Here is a 17765-nt window from a genome sequence, read left to right as displayed (position 1 = left end):
CAGGAAATGTATTTTTTTTTCCCTTTCTTCCCTTTTAACAGCTTTATTAGAATATCTCTTTTCTCTTGCCTCCGGCCTTAATTTAGGAATAATCCGAAACTCCAGCTGATTCTGAAAATCAATTTTGAAACTTGCTCTCGAAGAAACTTCTCAAACTATCCCCTAATCCATTCCTGTATCAAACTCATTTCGAAGAAATCATATTAGTCAGGGATACATTATCTAATATACCATTCGGCTTTAATAATTCAGGATCTTTATGCACCGCAAAAAAAAAAAAAAGAAGAAAAGTATTTTATACGTTTTTAGTGCCTAAGGAATGTAGGTTATTGCCAGAGACCTGCGTGCAATATAGAGATAATTGGCTGCAATGAGCCGATCTGCCGGGCTGGGGACAAACAATAGTTTAGGAGAATTCCTCCAGAGTCACTTAGCTCTCATTTCTGCTAAAGACTGGGAAATCAAGACGTTGTTCTTCAAATCATAAAACCGCGCAGGTCTAACAGATTACAATTTCCATAGGCAGGGGGAAAAACAACACATTTTAAGGGAACCTGTCATAAACATTAGGGATGTAGCTATACCGATACTAGTATCAATGCCGATACCGAGTATTTGGGCCAGTACTCGTACTCACCCAAATACTCCGATGCCTAAACCTATGCACGAACTTCCGGTATCAGGAAGCCTGGTGACAAGGTATCAGGAATCCGGGCAGCATGTAATGACTCACTGCCTAGCTAGTCAGAAAGCTGGCCAATCAGGAAGCCGAATGACGAGTCATTACCCACACCCTGGCTATATGATTGGCCGGAAAGCCGACTTCATGCTCCCTCTTCACCAGGTGACGAGGGAGCATGGAGCTGACTTCCCGGCCAATCAGGATGCCGTGTAATGACTTGCTGCCCGTCTTACTGATTGGTCAAGAAGCTGGTCAATCCGGAGGCCAGGCTGCAAGTCATTACCCACCCCCCGGCTTCCTGATTGGCCAGAAAGCTGGCTCCATGCTTTCTCGTCACCCGGTGATGGCTACCCTACTAATCAGGAAGCCAGCTGGCGAGTAATTATATGTACGCGCTGCCGGGCTTCCTTAATGGGACTTCCGCTTTCAGTATTCTTTATCGGTACTCGTACCCAATACAAAAACAAACCGGTATCGTTGAATCCCTAATAAACATATTCGGCTGCTATACGGGCTCATGTGAATAGCCCGCACAGCAGCCCTTTGGTTCGACTGAATCAAAGGGCTCCGGCGGCCGAAGTAAGCCAAAGGAGCAGCCGAAGCTATGACTGGATCCTTCGGCTCTATAGTGAATGACCCTCATAATGTATATCAATTTCATTCCAGATTACATGTAATTTCAGGTAAATACCACATTAGGACCACTAGATGAAGCTGAGGAGCTGAAGAAATAAAGACTTCTTTCCTATGATTCTCGGCTCCCTTTAGTGGCCATAATGTGGCATTTACCTCATATTACATTTGATCTGGAAAGTAAATATGCCAACAACATTCGTTTTTGCCTCCATTCCCACAAAACAAATGTACATGCAATTTTGCAGGACGAATGGCTCTGCAAATTGTTTATAAATACACCTCTTTACTCCCCACTCTACATATGCATTGGCTCAGCTTTCTGGGCATGGATGAGCATTTGGGGAGCAAAGAAAGTTGAGTATATGATGCTGGGGAGGGCCAGAAAGTTAAAGCCCAAATTCAGGCATAATCATTTCACCAGGTGAAGATGTGCTAATAAGTCTATGCCTCGGCTGCATTGTTATTTGTTCTAGCGTCTTCTTTCAATCTTTTCTTCCCGCAGTACTTTAGCCCGGCCCGGAGTGGTGAAGGTCTCACAGACACCAGTGCCGGTGTTGTGTCTCCGCCCACCTCTCCCCATGGTCATTCATAAAATGTGCGCCCACAGGCAAGTGGTGCTCACCTGATGTACGTGAAGGGAAAAATGAAATGTTAGGTTCTCTTTATAGTACTGCCATACAATACATTTCCTCAAAAGCTTTACATACTGTGCATTCTGTATTAATAATTGTAACCGGAATACAAACTATGGACAGATCTAAACAAAAAAGAACATCTCATGGTCTAGTGAAGAGTTGAGAAAATAGACCTTAGAGGTGAATAAATATGTGCAAGGTCAATATAAAGATTTTTATATGACTGTTGTATCACAAGCTGTGTAAAACCACAAGGGCACGAGAGGTACATAAGACATAAGAACAATGAAATTAAATTTTCACCATCCATTTAGGAAGGGTTCATTGTAGTAAGGGTTCATGGTGCGTGGGCAATAGTTGCCTGTGTTTGAAGCACACTTTAGCTTAGAATGTAGATGTCACCAGCACACCAGCATGACAGAAGCTCATAAGTCAGTGCAAATACATTTATCGATAGATGTCACCCAGAATAACAAGCGCTTTCGGGGCCGCACAGGGTCCCCTTCATCCGGCTCAGAGTAGACCTATGACTTTTGAAGCACACTTTAGACACAAGTCTGAAGGTTTCCATTACGTGTATGCCAGGGCCAAGTAAAAAAACAAAATCAGAGCAAGTGATGAAGAGGGTATTACCCTAGAAACGCGTTAGTAGGACAAAGACACTGGCCTACTTTTCGGATGTCGGTTGCTACATTATGCCGGCTTGTTTTGGTCCTTTAGAAATGCTTTGCTAAAGACGCCGTTTGCGAGTATGATTCAGTTTTTGAATTTTTTGGACAAATAAAACGGTATTTCACGAGGAAAAGGCGCTGTTCTTTTTCTTCTTTGTTTGTAGAACCTGTGTGTCAACGTTTCGGAATCTAACCTGGTTCCTTCCTCAGGCAAACAAAGTGAGCTCTGCGGGGAATCACAGTGGTGATGTCGTGGCTGGCAGGTGGAACTACAGCATGTAAAGGGGGAAGCAGCATCTAACAGTGGGTAGGGTGCTTAATTTTTTGGGGGCCACTAACTCTGTAAAAGTGCAAAGATTACAATCACCGCTTGCCAGGCTGGTAGATATTATTACTCTTTCATTTTTACAAGAGTCACTTTAAGGCCCCCTTTCACACAGGCCCCATCCGTCCTGATCAGCAGGGAATCCATGCACGGATCCCCTGCTGACTGGAGCAGAACGGAACAGATGTCTCTCCTGTGACTTTCATGTCCGTTCAGTTTTTTGCAATGGAGGAAAAAAAAAACTCAGCTGTGCAAACCCATGTTAGGCCCATGGGGAGTCGGATGTAAGTGGACATGTGTCCATTCACATCTGATTACCACCAATCCGTCATGATTAGGTCCCCCAAAATGGAACTGTTTTTTTTATTTGGGGGTAATCGGATGCCTGACATCCGGCTGATCATAGAGTAACATTGGGCTTCCATGTAGATCTGCCTTAAAAACAAGACAGACGGACCTGATCGGACCACCAGTTTAAAAGGGGCCTAAAAGAGACCAGAATATGAAAGAAAATGTAAAAAAGTCGAAAAAAAAAAATCTAGTAACATACAAGAGGTGATTTTTTTTCATGGCATTGGAATTGAACTAAAATAAGGGACATTTTAGGCTAGGTTGACACCTTGGTGAGCGTGCGGCAATCGTGCACAAAACTGCACGGTCATGGACTCGCCCACCACTGCCGATCGCGCTGGCGGTGCCATTATTTTCTAATGGCACCCCAGTCGCACCAGGCACATTGTGCGGTTTCCCGTCGCGATACGACCTTTGCAATTGAATATGATCGCTGCTAAAAAAAAAAAGCTGCGTGTCGTAAAAAAAAAACCCGTACTTGTACCTTTTTTTAGTGATTGCCGCGCAGAAGTAACCCCATTGAAATCAATGGGGCTGCGCGGCAATTCCTGTGTGCAATTCTGCACGATCGCTCAGTCCCGGGATGCGCATCACGGGATTGCCCACATCTGAACCTAGCTTTCAGGGGCAAAAATTAACAGGGACTTTTTTTTATCTGGGGTTGTCTCTAGCAATCAGGAACAGTTCACAGTTATGTCCGCAGTTCTGTATCTATCTAACAAGTAGCCACCTTCTCAGCGTAGGCCAGGCTCCGAATATTCTGCTATAACACAGTCAGCTGGTGCCATCTTGTGCTGAACCGGCGGTATTACACTTTTTTTTCAAAAGAGTTCAACCTCTCAAAAGCAATTAAGATGATTTTAAACGGGTGATAAAAGCCATATAATCCCGAACTGTCTTGGTGAAAGTGTCTTTACAAATTAAAACAGAAAGCAGATCAGATGGCTGTCTCTAGTGATCAGCGGATTGAGTCTTTGGGAGCTGCTTGATCACTGGCAGAATAAAGTGCTTATTTCTGGATAATAACCAAAGCCAGTTCTATTTTCTTGTATGTTGACAGGTTTTTTTTTCTTTAGCAGAACCAGTTCAGTTATTATAATTATATCTTACAGACAATAAAAATGATAATGATGTAAGGTTGCGCTGTTCCAGTTTTAAACAAGAGCTCCAACCTGGTGGAAAAGCAAAGAAAGGCTTTAAACTGAGAAGCTGTTTAGCTTATAAATAAAAAGAATTCCAGATGAAAATACAAATGAATAGCCCGGTAAGGGCTCATTCAGACGGGCATACATGTCCGTACAGCGTGCACACCCGTAAGAAGACCCGTTCCCGGGAGGGACAGGTCCTGCTTGTGATTGCACGCAGCAGCTTGTTCTTCCCTATGGGAGGACGCGGCTGAACCCAACTACAAGTGTGGACACCCAGACCTGCACGAATGTGCAGGTTCAGGTGTGCGCATGACGGCGTGTAATTGCGTGCAACTGCGTCCTCCCATGCGGAAGAACAAGCTGCTGTGCACAATTACAAGCAGCAGCCGTCCCACCCGGGATTGGGTTTTGTTACGGACATGCACGCCGTATGGATGTGTACGCCCATCTGAATGTACCCTTGGAATAAAATTAAAAGCAGTCTTTGCTGCAATACTCATTTTGAAGAGGGAGCACCCATTAATGAAAGAACCCAAATCCAATGAATGAATGAGGAGGACCAGGAACAGTCAGGCTGGGGAAGAAAGAGCTGTAATGCTGGACATCCTCCAGCCAGGAGATTATTTCAGTCCAGGAGAGGAGCCGCTACAACTGTGCAAGACTGAAGGGAAGGCCGGAGGTCAGGTTTAAAGAGACCTTTACAGCTGTATAGTACATCATGTAACCAGTTTTAGAGCATTCATTTCAATGACATCAACTCCTAAAAATAGACTATATAAAATGATTTTTATTTATGGAATTGATTCATATTGTTTCACAATCATACATATCTAAAGCAGTTTTTTAAGGTTTGCATAGAGCAGACAAGGGTCTTTTTTTTATTTCGCAGCCTGTGCTGAGGACACACAACAGGAAGTTGTGAAGAGAAAATGAAGAGAAATCCGTTTTTAGACAGAAGTCACTGCAACAGGTGTCCCCATTGGAAGATTTCCCCTCAACTCCTGTTCCAGTGACGACTGTACAATTTTGGATTTCCCATAACCTTCTGTCCCTTGATAATGATCATCAGAACGAATAGAGAGGGTGAATTTCCCCAGCGGTGACAGAGAGAGCAATAGGAATCGAACAGAGAATTTAACATGAAGAATCTAACAAAGTGGAGGGGGCCCAGACGGGCCTTTACTGTGCATGTTCAGAACAAGTTTTATTGAACCGATGAGGTCATCGATGTGTGCAGTGGCGTAACAATCACCATAGCGACCCAGGCGGCTGCTATGGGGCCCGGGGCACGTAGGGGCCTGGCCAGGACATCTCCCTGATGCTGTGCGGGCCGCCTGGGTCGCTATGGCATCTGACTCGGACAGCCAGGCTGCTGGCTGTCACTGGCGGCTGTGAGGAGGAACGCTGCTGAGTCGGTGACAACTGGCAATTGGTAATGGTTCCTGCTACCAGCAATAAAAACCTGAGAGAGATTCTAACCCCTCTCTACTCTAATTTAACATTTCCATACTCTATACAAAACTAAAAAAAATCGTTTTGGCTTTAGAGATACTTTAAAGAAAACTGAATTTAAACTAAAACAGTTATTAATCCTCCCATGCATAAGCTGAGGTGCGGCTGTGGAATGACATTGAGTGCAATTTATCAAAACTGGAGCAGACAGAATCTGAAGCTATTGTCCATGGCAGCCAGTCAGCTTCTCTTTCACTTCCAAAACTGAAAAGAGAAGCCGATTGGGTTACTATGGGCAACTGCTCCAGATTCTGTCTGCTCCAGTTTTGATACATTCCCTCCCATTCTATTCTGTGACAGTTGCCTGCCATGGGCCAGGCTGCACAGAACAGAAATCACACAGTGTACCTTTAAATCTTAAAAAGAGTTTTCATTGTACTTCAGGGTTGTTCTTGAACAGATACTCCGCCTGAAAGAAAAAAATGAAATGCAAAGTGAGAATTTGGCACATTCATGGTATCATGATAGCAAAGGATCTGAACAGAAACAAATAACATTTAAATGGCCGAAATATATCATCAGGCAACCTTTCTGAAAATGACATAGTTTAAAGTGGAGCGAACCTTAAAAAAAAAAATGAAAGCTCTGTATGTTACAGGAAACATTCATTGGGGGGAATTTATCAAAACTGGAGCAGATTTGCACTGCAACCAATCAGCTTATCTCTCATTTGCAAATCTTAACTGAGCAAACTAGAGAGATGCTTATTGGTTGCCACAGGCAACTGCTCCAGATTCTGCCTGCTTCAGTTATGATAAATTCCCCCCGTTGTGTCTAAACAATACTTTAAAACAAACAAAAAAAGTATATCGACATTTTGTCCTCAATTCCTCCTGAAAAATGGCAGTGCCCTTCCTGTGCCTAGACACCCACGGGTTACCTGTAGGCACGGCTTTTCACTGCTATGTACAGTGTTCTACAGAATGATTGCATAGAAACAGCAGCACATATGTCTATAGTTCTCCGCAATGGATGCTTTAATTGAACTGCCTATCTAGGAAAAGGGAAGCAAATTAGGAAATAGTTACAGAGTAGGTTATCATATTGCCCCGATTTCTGTGTTGGTTTTTCAGAGTTGGACATCGAAGTGAACTCATAATGGCCAATAAATTTCATGGCAGGACGGAACACATAGGCAGGTACTGCCTGCTTCTCAAAAAGTGACAGTCATGACACAGGCATGCTCATGTGGCAATGCCTGGGTTTCTCATTGGGTCGCGTCGGCATCTGACATAGCACTGTGGTACAATCGGTGGGGGGAATGACTTCCTCTGACTTTTAGGAAGTCAGGTTGGAGGACTCCCAGCTATTGCCCTCTAAATCTATCTTATCAAACTTGCACTTTAGACAGTTGCTGGCCACAAGCCTCTAACACCTGAGCACTCAACTAAAGACTGGAAAGCCAGCCCAACTCTATCTATCTATCTATCTATAAATAAGAGAGAGAGAGCGAGAGCGAGAGAGAGAGAGAGAGAGCGAGAGAGAGAGAGAGAGCGAGAGAGAGAGCGAGCGCTAAATCACAATCCCCCCTTGCCAAGCATAAGGGAAGCAAGCAAGATTACAGCAAGATTTACCATCATGCCCAAAACATGCCCTAGTACTTCCCATACACATACCCAATATCAACCAGTTGTAAATTGACCTGATCTGCCATCAATCTGCACCTTCATAAATAACTGGCAGAGACTCTTACCAGATAATCTATGGGGTCGTCTGGGCGGACCTTGACGCAATCGTTTATCCCCTGTATCAGAGTCGGCATAACGTTCTTCATTAAATAATTTCTTAAAGGGACAGACTGAGCCTCCAGTAGTTCCTGTTCTTGGCGCTTCACCTCTTCAAGACGAGTGTTCTGTAATACAAGGACATGCAATCTTCTAACATGCTCATACCTTTCAGTTGCACATTTAGCTTACATTGACATTAATTTGTGAGCAGGTAAAGTGGCCCCAGATCCTTAGAGCAGACTGCAGGCATCTGTGCTTACTTCCGGTGCGCCCAGATTCCCCAAGACCCAGAGCGCTGCTATGTGGAAAAGGTGACCCGGTCTAACATGGCCGACTCTGGGCAACCATTTCCAGCCCCTTCTACTATTATATTGGTCATTAAGCCGGCGTTGCAGCATGCAGGCATGTGCAGAGAAATCAGAAAGAGACAAAGCTTGAATTTAACAGCTCACTTTATTTTTCTTTATTTCACCGGACACATGACTGTCATCTCTGGATGGTGCCTGAATATAGATGGTGCCATCTTTGTGGAGAGAAAAGCAGATGAGGGCACTGGAAGGTATAGACACTTGAAAGTGTTACATTTACACAATTACCCTTTGGAGTTGCTATGACTTAAAAATGACTTAAGGTGACATTAAATGATACCCCCTCCCCAATGCTAGTGTAACGACTTACCTTAAATTATCCCTTTTGATCCGATCATCTTCTTTCCTGTAGTTTTCATCAGTCCCTCCAGTGCTGGTGCCGGTCTCTGATCCAGTGCTGACTGCTGCGTCTTCTGTGTCCCACAGTGTCTGTGCGTGTGCACGCTGCCGGGCTGCATGCATTAACTTACCTTGTATCTCTCCTTGTCTCCCGGCCAAAGATCTGTACTGTGCATGCGCCCGCCCCATGATCCATTGCGGCCACCTGATGTTTTTTAGCTGTTCAGACGGGAGCGCGCGGGGGAGACACAGGTAAGTTTTAACCTTTTTCGTAACTTTTTTTTAATGTTTTTGCATATATCTACTGATTGCTAGCAGAAGATATATGCAAAAACCTCCCGAGGGTTTAATTATCCTTTAACACCTAAAGTAATTAAAGACAAAACTATTTTTTATTTTGGATCAAGGGAGTGCGCAATTGGGAAGATTTCACTTCCCCTCCCTTAGCCAAAACAGGAAGTGATAGGAAATCCCTCCAAAGTGAAGGTGGTCAGCAAGGTCACCATAACTAGTGTCCCCACTGGAAGATTCCCCATCTATTCCTGTTCTGGTGATAAGTCAAAATGCGGGATTTTATTTTCCTTTCGCTATCAATGAAAATGGTCACCAGGATCACTAGAGAGGGTGAATCTCCCCAACAAGGACACAGACAGCAATAAAACAACAGACAGATGTTCTAATCCCTCTTCACTCTACCAAAAACAACAAAAAAGTTTTGACTTAAGTTCCACTTGAACATAAAAAAAATAAATCTGAAGCTTGGTCCTCCTCTCTCCAACCTACCCATTCCTCCAAATGGCCGATCCTCTCTGCTTCCTCTTCAGCCTCCCTCCGCTCCAATTCGGCCTTTCTTTTTAACTCTTGGGAAATGCTTTCCTCGGCCTCCTGAAGTTCCAGCTGTGCTCGCTCTTCAGCAGTTAGGCCATAGTTCCTCGGCTCTCCTATGGCCTTAGTGATCTGCTTTAAGACGTCTCTGTACAATGGGTCATCATCTTTTGAAACATCTATGGGGCCAGAAAAAAAGAAAAGAAAAAGGTAACCAAAAGTGTAAACTGAATGGAAGAGACAGATACAGACATAAAAAATGACAAGCATCAAGAAACGGATCAAATAGAAAATGAGAAGCAACAGCCATCTGATCCACAGCTATCAATAAAATGTGGATCATCTCCAGCAGTCGTCTGTTCTGTACTTAAAGGTTTTGCCCAAGTAGCCAAAGGCTGGAAAATAAAGATCTTAGATCTATAATAATGGTTCAAGAGCTGAAACATTTTATTTTTCAAACAAAATCATCCAAAAAAGGGTACAAGAACTTAAAGTTTCCCACAGACTGCTTATCTGAAATTCCCAAGCCTTATTAAAAATCTAGGATGAGAGGAAGACCCTTGCAGACACACTCAGGTTTATGTGAACTTAGACCGAAAATCCCCTAATTTTAAACACATAGCCTCAAATATGAAGGCACCCATTAGATTTTCATACTGAGTGAATCTGTCACAGCCAAGCTACTGCATCAAAGATATGGCGTAGCTTATGACATGTTTATGACAAGCATACATTAGGTGTATTGTATTCATGAGCTAAATCTATAGTAGTGTTATGTTCTGGAAGGAAGGAAGGAAGGAGTGCATGTCCCAGGCACTTAGATAAGTGTCACCAATATCTGTCCGCGGTATAACTTTCACGAGTGCTTCCGCTCCTTACTGAGGGAAAGCTACATCATCAGTATCCAAGGAAAAGACAGTTACAGTCTTTTCCCAGTAAGCTTGAGCAGAAATAAAGAGAACTCCTCATGTGGCCAACTTGTAAAATACATACATTATAACAAGCACAGGTGACCATAGCAACACCTCGGAGGTCTTAAACTGTAAAGCCACTTGTGACCAGAAGAACCAGAAACACCGGCGACACCAATGTAAATCACAAATGTCACAAGCTTCTGAATAAAACCAGTACTAAGACACAGAGTAGGAAACATCACTGAATTCAGAAAGCAACGCAACCAGTTCAGCCTCAATCACATGGCCGTTTATAGCTGTACACCGCCCAGATCAGTGAATTTCTGCGATGGGTATGCACAAGTGTTTCCTATTAGCTGATGCCACTCGGTCAGTCTGGAGGAGTGGGTGTTCCTAGGCAGACTGCATTGGCATGTACAGCACTCTAGGTAATGCTGAGCCTCCTTGAAAGAAGTGAAATTTTATGCATTGAAGGGCTGGGCCATGGACAGTCAGCCTAAGGAGGAAATGGCTAGACTATGCTGGACATCCTGCAGCCAAGAAATTAGGCAGGCTCTATCCGATTTTCTGCAGCTTCTGATGCGCAATGTGAGAAGCTCATAGTGTGCAGTGAAATCAGAGTGGGCAATTTCAATAAAAGAGAGGAGCCTGTACAACTGTGCAAGACTGAAGGGAAGGCCGGAGTTCAGCTTTAAAGATTTGGCTGAGTGGTATTGGTGGATGGGAGTCAAAGAGTGCAGATGTGTCGTGCTAAGGTTGTAATTTCTACTATTTCCATGTTAGTCTTACCTTTCACTCTGAAAATAAGGCAGCACCCCCACCCTAATGCTTATGTTAGAACATGTGTATGTATAGAGGTTCCAGGGATGTGGTCCAGGAGGTAGGAGTCAGCAGTGAAAAACATGTTGGGGCCCCATGTATAACATACCGATATGCAATGGATGGATTTCAGCCTCATCAAAATAGTTGAGGACAGTTTCGTCTTCAGTGTTCAATTCCCGGAACATAGCGAGGGCCCTGAGGAAACGCTCCTGTGTGTAATGCGTTCCAGCAACCACACTTTCTGGCAGGTTGATCACGCGGTTTTTAAGGAATTCATCGGATGCACCCAGAGAAATAACATATTCTATAAACCAAGAAAACAGAAACATCAAGCAAAGCTCAGTCATAAACGATTTAACCTTTTGTAATAAACTGACATACTTTAGTATTTGTTGTGCATTTAGTTTAACTGGATTATAATTACCTAGAAGAGAATTCCAGCCTAAAGTGAACATGTTCTTTTACCAAGTAGGGTGAAGCAACAGGTTCACTTTAAATTGTAACTATGCAGAATAAAAAAAATGACATATATGGCGCAGTCTGTCAATGGTATTAACACAGCAGTTTTTGTTTTGAGTCCCTACTGACCCTGTCAGTAGATCCATTATTTTTCCACTTCCTTTATTAGGGTGACAACACTGTTCAATCTGCAGTGAAATCGCATAGCAGCATTGTCACCGTGTGGACAGGGTAGTCTTATGATGGACATTTACTTTCAATGAGATTAAGCGACATAGAACCCTTTCCTGCCTGCGATCTGTAGATAAACATTCTTCAACACAATGCTAAGGATGTGTGATAAAACGTTCTATTGCAGTAATAGCAGTCGGCATCTGTGAGCCGTTCTCATAGTCCTATCCATGTGATCACATGACATTGTTAAAAAAGCAAGCTGGTGCTGGTTGCCAATAAAATGAAAGCACACGAGCTTTGGATCATCTGAACTCCACCCAGAGGAGCATTTAGAGTGACCATCCTGCGCGGGGACAGAAATATTCCCCGCACGCCTTTTTGCACCGCCAAGGGGATTTCTCGCAAAATGTGAAGATCACACTCTTTCTTCTACATTTTTTTAAAACGTATCTATAGCTTTGCACTATAAAAAAAATACTACACTCAGTCGGATCTCTCCTGGGACTCTTTGTCCTCAATATTGTTGCTCCTACTGTTTGTAGTTATCCCTTTTTCATATGAAGGGGGAGTCTGGGCCAACAGTTGTTGCTCTGCTGTGTGTATATAGAGCACTGATTCACTCTTAAAGGTGAACTATGAGGTGAGTGATTTTCACTCAAACTCATAGTTCGAGCCGACGTGTGACAATGAAACTGGCACACGCCGGCTCAATAGATCGGGAAGTGAGCGGACACATACCGTCGCTCGTTCACTTCTCGATCATGTCCCTGCAGAGAGCCGTGATTACCACTCATGGCTACCTGCAGGGATTCCCCCCCTTCCCTCTCCGATCCCCCCTTCCCTCTCCGATCCTCCAGCGCTGACTGGAGGAACGAACGGGGGAGAGAGCGGGTACAGCTGGCTCTGCCTCTAGATAGGCAGAGCCAGCAATCAATCACGCAGCTGGGCGGATCTCAACAGTAATGTCGGGATACGTCCCGGCTGCGGCGGCCTCAGTATACCGCAAGCTGTAGCTTGCGGTATACTGAGCTTTGGGTTGCGGGAGGACGCTAGTTTATGTCCTCCCGTGACCTTTAGGAGAACTATGGGGAAAAACACTTACCCCATAGTTCTCCTTTAAGTCATCCTATGTCCATGTGAGAACTACAAGAACCTCAGCATTCCTTTACAAGTCCTTTTGTAAATAAAACTGTTCTTAAAGGTCTCAACTGGTTTTTGGATGGAGAGTCTCTTTAAAATAACCTCCTTTTACATACCTGGGGTGATGGTTTTATCAAAATGTGGAGCTTTACTCCTACTCTCCTCCTCTTCTTCTCCTTCTTCCGCTAAAAACCAAGAAACAAAATGTATTTTAAATCTCATCTTGTACATTTACAAAAACCACTTCCAAGCATGTTCCATATGGGGAAGGCAATCTTACGCACAGTTAAAAAGTTCCTTTGCTTGCTCGTAGGTCTTGGGATATCCATCTAAGACATAGCCCTGGTTCTGACAAGGCATAGACTTCAGTTTCTCCTTCATGAACTTGATCACATAGCTGTCATCCAGACGCCCTGCATTTAGATATATTGTGAGACAGATGTATACAATACATAAAAAAAATATTTGTGGATACATCATCACAAAGTTTCCATTTGAAGCTATAACAGCCTACACTCCTTATTAGTTACTTAGTATTTGAGGTTGAAAAAAGATACAGGTCCATCAAGTTCAACCTTTGTGTGTCTGTGTGTGAGCTGTGCGTGCGTATAAGAGTCCCTGTGTGACCTAGTATTTAAGTATACCTGTACCCCTGTACGTTGCGGTCTCTTAGGAAGGTATCTAATTGATTTTTGAACTAATCAATATTCTTTGCAGATACCACTTCTTGTGGCAGAGGTCCAAAATGTAACCGCTCTAACTGAAAAGAATCCACTACACCCTTTGTGGATAAATCTTTTCTCCACCAATTTTAGGTAGTGGCCTCTAGTCCTCGTTACAGAGTTTACAGTAAAAAGTTTAGTGCCGATGTTGCCATCACCGCTGAACATTTTGTACAACAAAATCATGTCGCCTCTTAATCTCCTCACTTCCAGCGTGAAGTTTAGATTTAGCAACCTCGTCTCGTAGCTTTGATCATCCAGCTCCTTAATAAGCTTAGTTGCTCTTCTTTGGACTTTTTGCAGCTCAAGGACATCTTTTCTGTGGACTGGTGACCAAAACTGAACCGAATATTCAAGATGAGGCCGAACCAGTGATCTATAAAGTGGCAAAATGATTGCTTTGTCTCTACAGTACATTCCCTTTTTAATACAAGGCAGCACTCTGCTCGCTTTGTTTGCCGCCGCCTGGCTTTGCGTGCTGTTATTCAATCTGCGGTCAATTGTGACCCCCAAATCTTTTTCCATTTCTGACTTTTCACAAAATTCTAAAATATGTGGCAATGGACCATATGTAAGGTGATGTACTCATTTAAAATGAGAAGACCAGGCAAGGAATTGGGGTTCCAATTCATCCCAAAAGGTGTTCAGTAGGGTTGAGGTCAGGGCTTTGTGCAGGCCATTGAGTGCCTCTATACAATACTCATCAGACCACATCTTTCTTAGAGCCGGTTTGTACACAAACTCCAAACAAGGGTCACAGGCATGCTGGAACAGAAAAGGTTCTTCCCCAAAATGTGGCCATGCTGGGAGTGGGAGATAAAAAACCCCATTATTATGTAGAAGACAAAGAGCTCCTTGTGCTCCCCCTGCAGCTGGTCACAAGTTTGTTACAGTGGGCACAAGCATGACCCAGGGTTCTTGCAGCCCTGCATTGCTTCAACCTGCATTGTAGATCACTGAGATTCAATTATCAAGTCACACCTGGCCATTTTTAGGAAGTGTCAACTACTATTAATCACCATTGCTCGCACAAAATGGCCAAATCCAAGCAACGTATTGCCAGTGACTTGTTTCAGAATTTCTATAGAAATTGTTGGCAGTAGCTGGCTTTGATCTGTTGGTTTGTTTTTGTAGTGAAAAGCTCATTTAAATTGGTTGCAATTGCCAGGAATTATCATGTATATGACCAACATAAGTCATTTAAAGAGGACCTATACTGTGGATGCTGTGCCCCCAAAAAGTCTAGCAGAGGGCAATGGACTGGTCAACAGTATTGTCTTTAGGTTCCCTGCAGCTGATCTTTTGAGGTTATTTTCAGTGAACACTACATGCGAATGATTAGTATATCCATACAAAGGCAGCTAAAGCTACAGTATATACAAATCTTGCATTTTGCTGTAAAAGTCAAGCTAGGCCATGGCCAAACATTCCTTCAAAGCCTCCTTAATTGTCATTGAGGCCAGTTTAAAAAGGGCAAATACCTCCATTTTGTTCCATGTTCTCCTTCACAGAATCCAACAGTTCCTGCCATGATTCCGGACCTTCTTCCGCTTCCACTTCCTCCTCTGGAGGAGATTTCACAAGCCTTTCCTTTAAACAAAGAGAGAAAACAGTACATGCTATAGTCAGGCTTACAGGGAAGGTTAGTGTTAGAGTGAAGGTTAGCGTTAAGGTAACAGGGAAGGTTAGCGTTAAGGTAACAGGGAAGGTTAGCGTTAAGGTTACAGGGAAGGTTAGCGTTAAGGTAACAGTGAAGGTTAGCGTTAAGGTAACAGGGAAGGTTAGCGTTAAGGTAACAGGGAAGGTTAGCGTTAAGGTTACAGGGAAGGTTAGCGTTAAGGTAACAGTGAAGGTTAGCGTTAAGGTAACAGTGAAGGTTAGCGTTAAGGTAACAGTGAAGGTTAGCGTTAAGGTAACAGGGAAGGTTAGCGTTAAGGTAACAGGGAAGGTTAGCGTTAAGATAACAGGGAAGGTTAGCGTTAATGGTAACAGTGAAGGTTAGCGTTAAGATAACAGGGAAGGTTAGCGTTAAGATAACAGGGAAGGTTAGCGTTAAGGTAACAGGGAAAGTTAGCGTTAAGGTAACAGGGAAAGTTAGCGTTAAGGTAACAGGGAAGGTTAGCGTTAAGGTAACAGTGAAGGTTAGCGTTAAGGTAACAGTGAAGGTTAGCGTTAAGGTAACAGGGAAGGTTAGCGTTAAGGTAACAGGGTAACAGGGAAGGTTAGCGTTAAGGTAACAGGGAAGGTTAGCGTTAAGGTAACAGGGAAGGTTAGCGTTAAGGTTACAGGGAAGGTTAGCGTTAAGGTTACAGGGAAGGTTAGCGTCAAGGTTACAGGGAATATTAGCTTTAAGGTTACAGGGAAGCTTAGCGTTAAGGTTACAGGGAAGATTAGCGTTAAGGTTACAGGGAAGATTAGCGTTAAGGTTACAGGAAAGGTTAGCGTTAAGGTTACAGGGAAGGTTAGCGTTAAGGTTACAGGGAAGGTTAGCGTTAAGGTTACAGGGAAGGTTAGCGTTAAGGTTACAGGGAAGGTTAGCGTTAAGGTTACAGGGAAGGTTAGCGTTAAGGTCACAGTGAAGATTAACATTAAGGTTTTAGGGAAGGTTAGCGTCAAGGTTACAGTTAAGGTTACAGGTAAGATTAGCGTTAAGGTTACAGGGAATATTAGCGTTAAGGTTACAGGGAATATTAGGCTAATAATTGAGAAAGAAAAATTCTTATTGTCGCAGACTACAGCAGGGTTTACAAACCAGATTTGCGATGGCCTCTGTGATGACATCTTTTATGTGAATGTGATGCAGTTTGTAGTGTTTGCATAGCAATTTTGACACAGTTGTTTTTCCTACAGCGGGAGGTCCGAGGATACAGATACGGATGGGCTGGAAAAAAAACACAAATTTGCATATTATGGAAGGTACTTAATATAAATGACTCTATTATGTATTGTCTGTAGCATCTCATAGCTGCACTGTAACACTGATGGCCTTCTAAATCCACATACCAGAAGTCCTTGACTTTCCTTGAACTCTTTGACGACAGATTCTATGTTTTCCACTATTCCGTTCTGAGACACCCAGTTAATGTTAAAATTCTCCTTCAAGAACACGGCTTCCATTCTCAGGTTTACCAGTAAATGGTCAATCTCTATTTGCTGAAAAAGAACAAAGATTTGTTGCTTGGGTCTCTGATTATTTAGCAAAGAGCCTTCAGTGTGTGGGATTGTGAATACCTGGCCTAGATATTCATATAGCAAAGTGACTGGTGTCCCCAGAACAATAGATTACAAGCCATATGGACATTTATAGTGAACTAGTAGCTAGGCTCTGTATCACTAAAAAAAACAAGTTAATTCACAGCAAGGCTAAAAGAGACCCTGTTGCCAAAATTGCAGGTAAAGGAACAGAAAAATCAAGTGCAAAAAATGTTAAATGCTTACTTTCAGTGTTTTCCCTTACCATACATTATTTTTTATTCATTTGCAATGTGCCTCTGAACTTGCTAGAAAATCTGACTACTCCAGAAGAGTCAATTTCCTAGAAAAACCAACTGCCTCCTTGGACGTCATAGCCCTTTCAAAGGGTCTCTTTAGAGTGAATGTGCGCATTCCCCATGCTGGGCAAAGAAACAGGTTCAGTTTAATGCAGACCTCCACAGTTGCATATACTTACTTTCCTTTGGCTGCCCCACCTCTAGGAGTGAAGTAAAACCCTGTGTTAGTGACTCCTCCCATGCTTGCCTCCAGGACTTCACTAGAGTCTCTCCCATCCTATGGAACTCTTTACCCCAACCTGTCCGACTATCTCCCGCCCTGACTGCCTTTAGGTGATCCCTTAAGACTCATCTCTAGGGAAGCCTATCCCACCTCAACCTAACCACTGAACTATCACATTCTCAAACAATTCATGCCCACACAGCTACCTCCTCATGTATGTGTCATCCACGGCTCCCTGCAGGGATCCCCCCCTCACCCCTGTCCGATCCTCCAGCGCTGACTGATAGGCAGAGCCAGCTGTCACTCACGCAGCTGGGTGGATCTCGACAGTAATGTAGCTCGCGATATACTGAGCTTTGGCTCACGGGAGGATGCTAGTATGTGTCCTCACGTGACCCTTAAGAGAACTATGGGGAAAAACACTTACCCTATAGTTCTCTTTTAAGCTCTCCTTTAGGTCCTTCTCTGCTGATTGACAGCAGCAGTGGGCCGGTGCAATAGCCAGCCTGCTATTGGCTATTGCAACTTAAATATCCAACAGCAGCCTAGCTATTCATTCCCATGCTATCTGTTGTTTTTTTTTTTTTTAATTCTGACGACA

At 43.4% G+C, this 17765-nt stretch overlaps 1 protein-coding gene across 2 annotated transcripts in view; it reads right to left on the bottom strand.

Moving 5' to 3' along the window:
* Positions 1-6299: 6299 nt before the first annotated feature.
* The window catches only part of AK7 (adenylate kinase 7), a 23368-nt gene continuing 11902 nt past the window's right edge, over positions 6300-17765 (bottom strand). For both annotated transcript variants that reach the window (XM_018556261.1, XM_018556260.1), the window contains exons 10-18: positions 16454-16603; positions 16203-16331; positions 14932-15040; positions 13013-13141; positions 12845-12913; positions 11062-11259; positions 9178-9398; positions 7654-7812; positions 6300-6369 (exon numbers count right to left, since the gene is read on the bottom strand). In XM_018556261.1, coding sequence (XP_018411763.1) covers positions 6331-6369; positions 7654-7812; positions 9178-9398; positions 11062-11259; positions 12845-12913; positions 13013-13141; positions 14932-15040; positions 16203-16331; positions 16454-16603 — 1203 coding nt within the window. In that variant the 3' untranslated portion in view covers positions 6300-6330. The remainder of the gene's footprint in view (positions 6370-7653; positions 7813-9177; positions 9399-11061; positions 11260-12844; positions 12914-13012; positions 13142-14931; positions 15041-16202; positions 16332-16453; positions 16604-17765) is intronic.

The sequence above is a fragment of the Nanorana parkeri genome, unplaced genomic scaffold (genome assembly GCF_000935625.1).
Source record: "Nanorana parkeri isolate BGI_ZX_2015 unplaced genomic scaffold, ASM93562v1 scaffold230, whole genome shotgun sequence".
In the NCBI taxonomy this organism is placed as follows: Eukaryota; Metazoa; Chordata; class Amphibia; order Anura; family Dicroglossidae; genus Nanorana; species Nanorana parkeri.
Note: the sequence above shows the minus strand (reverse complement) of the source record. Positions and strands in the feature narration are given on the sequence as shown.